The sequence below is a fragment of the Saccopteryx bilineata genome, chromosome 5 (assembly GCF_036850765.1).
Source record: "Saccopteryx bilineata isolate mSacBil1 chromosome 5, mSacBil1_pri_phased_curated, whole genome shotgun sequence".
Lineage (NCBI taxonomy): Eukaryota > Metazoa > Chordata > Mammalia > Chiroptera > Emballonuridae > Saccopteryx > Saccopteryx bilineata.
Window position 1 is genome coordinate 39,173,350 of NC_089494.1, and position 5,114 is coordinate 39,178,463.

Genomic DNA, 5,114 nt, shown 5'->3' on the forward strand with positions numbered 1-5,114 from the left:
GGCAGTGGGCTGGATAAATAGTCTCCGCGGGCCGTAGTTTGGGGACCCATGTTTAATTTCCCCATGGCACACCTGACCATGTCTCACGGCACACTAGTGTGCCACGGCACACTGGTTGAAAAACACTGGTCTATGCTACAATGCCACTTTATTCAGGCATGATAGAATACCAAGAGAAAAAATTAAAGCATATTTTACTTGTATTCTGTTTCTTAAGTTATTGTGGCTTTTAGAAAAAGAAAACTAGACCCCAGATCCTCTGGACCCTACAGAGAACTCTGAAGTGCTTGCCAACTACTGGCATGTCATAGCACATACATTAACCAGAGACATTGGGATCGCCCACTCTTGGGTCAAGAAGCGGTCCCAGACTGGCCTGCACTGGCCTTGGTCAGCTATCTTATGATGGGAGCAGAAGAAAACTCCTCTGAAGCCCATCAGAATCACTGAAGATTAAAGACCATAAGAGGAAGTGGAAGCTGCTGAAAAATGATGCAATCCACAGCCCTCTTCAGTGAGGCAAAATCTAGCAACTGCTGTTAAAGAGAAGTTTGGGATGTGACCTCTGTTTTCACTAAGCACATATACCATTTAACTGGAGTAGTAGCTGATCCTCAGAACCTGTAGAATGTTGTCAGGAAGCAGAGATATGCCTGGAGGCACATCATCTACCCTACAACAGAAGTGGACAGAATAAGAAGGATGTTTAAATACAGGAAAAGAATGTTTCACACTTTAGGGGAACTACATTTTCAGCGCAAACCCCAAAGAAGCTCTTTTATTCCAGGTACTCTATACCTGCCCTGCAAGACACCACCAGGTGATCAGTGACACTTTAGAAAATGATTAGAGAGAAGTGGTTAGTCTTACTTTAGAGGAGGCTTATTGAAAAGAGAAAGAGAGGTTTTTATATATATTCAACTGTGCTATTTTTAAAGAAAGTATTTAGAATATAGATTAGTTCACTTTATATTTAAAAGCTAATATATGTGTATACCATTTCTAAAAGAAATAACTAGCAAATAGAAATGAAATATCTATCTATACCTAGTTTAATATTCTGTCAACTGCTTTATTTTTTAATTGATTTTAATTTATTATTTACATAAATTCTAGTGTTGCCCTGAATGCATCCCCCCTCACCTGTATTCCCCTCAACATCCCCCTGCCCCCCTCCCAATAACACCCTCCCCCATCCCTTCAGGTATACCCCATCCTATCATCCCCTTTTCCTCTGGTCCCTTTGATCCCTCCTCTGTCTCAGTTCCGTTCCTCAGTTCACTTAGTTCATTGGATTCCTCAAATGAGTGAGGACTGCTTTATTAAATAAGCAATATTCACTCACCTACTTATAGGTTCCCCAAGAGAGAGGAAAGATAACCAGCAAATGGAAAACAGAAACATAAAGAGGTGAATGTAGAACCTAAAGCATGAGCATCAATAGATTTTTTTAAAGTAATATTTCAATATTTTTGACAACTGGTTTCTGTGTAAGAAGACTATATTGTCCTTTAAGGGCAAAAGCCAACACAGATGTAACTGGCTCCTTGTGTCTCTCTTATAATAAAAACTCCCTACATTCAAAGTCAGGAAACCCGCATACTAAGTTCTACCTCTGTAACATGAAGCACTTCATTTACTCTCTAAAGTTCCCTATTTATAAAATTGTAGTATTATCTGCCTAATAAACCAGAAAGTCAATGTGCACTTTAGCTTTGAAATATGTAAAGAACTCTTAAAAATGTAACATTTTAAACATATATACTATCACTAAAGCCTAAGAATCTTTTCATAAGCCACTGTATACTAATTTCCTTATCTCTATTAAGAAAAATGCTCAAATCACAAAGGAGTACTGTAAAAATTTCTTACTATTAAATAAACTTTATGATTGTTTCTCTTCCGATAATGCTTAGTATGAAGTATTACTGCTATTTTATTTATTTATTTATTTTTAAATTTTATTTATTGATTTTACAGAGAGAGGAGGGGAGAGAACAAGAAGTATCAAGTCATAGTTGCTTCACTTTAATTGTTCATTGATTGCTTGTTGCATGTGCCTTGACCGGGCAAGCCCAGGGTTTTGAACCAGCGACCTCAGTGTTCCAAGTCAGTGCTTTATCCACCGTACCACCACAGGTCAGGCATTACTGCTATTTTTATACTGAGTAAAAGGCGATTTCATTCATTGTGGACAGAAAAATTTAAAGCACATAACTAGTAGTCACATAAAAATATGATATTATTAGCTTCTTTCTGATCACACTACAATGTAATGTGTTTTATAAAATAAACACCCAACTTTAACTAAATTACATAAAAAATAAATCACAGTGCATACTACCAAGTTGCCAAATTCTATAAACATTTAAAAATATATATGTATACCAAATTCTATAACTATTTAAAAAAAAATACATGCCAAGAGCTTCTGGTGACAGGGTCTGGGGAAGGGGCGGCAGGCGCCATGTCTGGCCACGAAGGTGGCAAGAAGAAGCCCCTGAAGCAGCCCAAGAAACAGGCCAAGGAGATGGACGAGGAAGATAAGGCATTCAAGCAGAAGCAAAAAGAGGAGCAGAAGAAACTTGAAGAGCTAAAAGTGAAGGCCGCGGGGAAGGGCCCCCTAGCATCGGGTGGAATTAAGAAATCTGGCAAAAAGTGAGCTGTTCCTTGAGCGTGGGGCAATGGTGATGATCCTTAATTCCATTCCTGTTTTAACATCTGGATTCCCTGTCATAACATCTCTTGCCACGTATAGCTAGAATGAAGTGTTGTCTGGAAGCCTATTGTATATTTAAGAATAAACTTTTGTAAAAAAAAAAAAATACATGCCAAATTCTATAACCAATTTTAAAAAATATGTGTTTCATTTTAGACTGAGGCATAAATCCTAGTGTTATGTAAGAGGCATTTATTATAATGTAAGGAAGATAAGAAGTACCTCTCAGAAAATCCTAAATATTCAAAGGGCATCATCACTTCACTTGTAACTATGGATTCTTTCATTCTCTTACTTATTGATGATACCAGAAAAAACTCATTTTTATTTATACTTTTTGCTTGCTGAGAAGCTAAAAAAAAAAAAAAAAGATTAGAAAAACTAGAATAACTTCAACATAATAAACAAACATTTAAATATAACTGATTTTCAAGCTTAAGCTCAACTACTCTTTATTTTTCTAGAAATGTAAGTCCCTAAGAAAGAAAACAGTGCATTTCCTAAGATTTAATCCCAGTTACTTAAAGGAATAGTCCCTTTCGTCCTTAGTTGTCCCATTCTCTGTTTGCACATGGTTTTTCATTTTACTACACAAAATAAATTAGTGTGCTAAAGAGAAATCTATGTTTGATTTTTTTTTACATTATAAAATTGGGGCATGGTTAGAACATGGTATGTAGACAAAGTTTAAGTTTTTAGCCATTTAAGACTTTAAAAGTATTTTCCAACCTCTAGGACTTTACAGTTCAAAATTCTGTGTTCCTTTTTGCTGAAATTTCCCAAATCTGTTTCACTCCTCTCTGGCTATTGAAGGTTCTATTGTTAAGAGCTGCTAATTTTTGTCTCTATCATAGGAAGAAGTCCAACTTAAATTTTCAGACTTAAAATTCTGGTTAAAGCAATCCTTGCCTGTGTTATGAATTATCTAACTTGTAAATTCTATAAAGTCAGTTTACTTTAAATGATTATTTGTGAGTTTCTTATCTTTAAGGTTGATTAATTTTATACATCTTGTAGATAGCATTTACTTGAAAAATTGAAAGTTTACTACTAGTAAAATCTAAATTCACCATTCAGTATTCTGAGAAAAAGATATGAAATATAATTTTAAATAAGCCAACAAAATCACAAATAAAACATTCTTCCACTTACTTTAAATATAATAGTGGCAATATAAGTTTATATGTTTTTAAAAATAACATGCCAAGAAAAGAGGCATTTATTATAATGTAAGGAAGATAAGAAGTTCCTCTCAGAAAATCCTAAGCATTCAAAGGCCCAAATCTTAACTCCATAAAATCCTTAGTCTCATAATTTGAATGAAGTGAGTTGTAAATTATTTAAAAAGCACTTCTAAGCACAAACTACAAGAACACATTTTTATGAGTAGAAAACCAATAATATAAATAACCTTACTTTGAGTTAAAGATTCAATACTTTTCAACTTTTGTTGAATTGTAAGAAACCCACCGGGTGAGTTAAAAGGAAGCTCTTCTCCTATTCACACCTAGCGTTCTTTCAAATACTGCTGAGCAAGTACTCCGATAAACGAAATTTCCTGAGGGATTATTCATCATCCTAGGAATCACTGTGTGAGGATTCTAGTACTCTCCTCAAATGAATTTGTGACAGCCTCTTTGGATCTTAGCTTCCTTATCTGAAAAATCAAAGGGTTAAACTCAGGTCAGTTCTCAAACTTCAGTGTGAATTGGAATTTGCTGGAGGGCTTGTTAAAACACAGATTGTCAGGCCCCACTCCCAGAGATTCTGATTCAGATGGGCTGCCCAATTTATATTTCTAGAGAGGTTCCAGGTGGTGTGGATGAAACTGCCCTTCTGGCTCTGAAGGTCCATGATTCCAATTTCTGGAAGCTGGGAATCTCCACTAAGAGGAGCTTTAACTAAGGTGACCAATCGTCCTCCTTTAGGGAGGGCAGCCCTTCTTTTGTAAGTTCCGTCCCCCCTCGAAAAGTGTCCTAATATGATAAACGCATAATAAAAATATTTGTAATCAAGTGTGGTCTAAGTGAGAGAACAGACAGAAGACAAACCCCAGACTGGGAGGGAATACCTGCACAACACACCTCTGATAAAGGACTGTCACCCAAAATATACAAAGAACTCTTAAAATTTGATAATATGAAAACAATCAGACTTTTAAATGGTCCAAACCATTTGGTACATGAAAGGGACTTAACCAGTACATGAAAAAGGTTCCTGAAAAAGGTTTCAGCCTGACCTGTGGTGGCGCAGTGGATAAAGCGTCAAACCTGGAATGCTGAGGTTGCTGGTTCGAAACCCTGGGCTTGCCTGGTCAAGGCACATGTGGGAGTTGATGCTTCCTGCTCCTGCCTCTTCTCTTTTTCTCGATTTCTCTCTGTCTCTCTCTCAAATA

At 36.3% G+C, this 5,114-nt stretch overlaps 1 protein-coding gene across 1 annotated transcript; it reads left to right on the plus strand.

Moving 5' to 3' along the window:
- Positions 1–2,432: 2,432 nt before the first annotated feature.
- Positions 2,433–2,821, plus strand: LOC136338476 (translation machinery-associated protein 7-like). The gene has a single exon (XM_066280901.1). It carries the CDS (start codon positions 2,468–2,470, stop codon positions 2,660–2,662), a length of 195 nt encoding a protein of 64 aa, XP_066136998.1. The 5' UTR covers positions 2,433–2,467; the 3' UTR covers positions 2,663–2,821.
- The last annotated feature ends 2,293 nt before the right edge of the window (positions 2,822–5,114 follow it).

Bases quoted from the DNA above. Each gene is read 5' to 3' on its own strand.
- LOC136338476 (XM_066280901.1), top strand. From the start codon at position 2,468: ATGTCTGGCCACGAAGGTGGCAAGAAGAAGCCCCTGAAGCAGCCCAAG.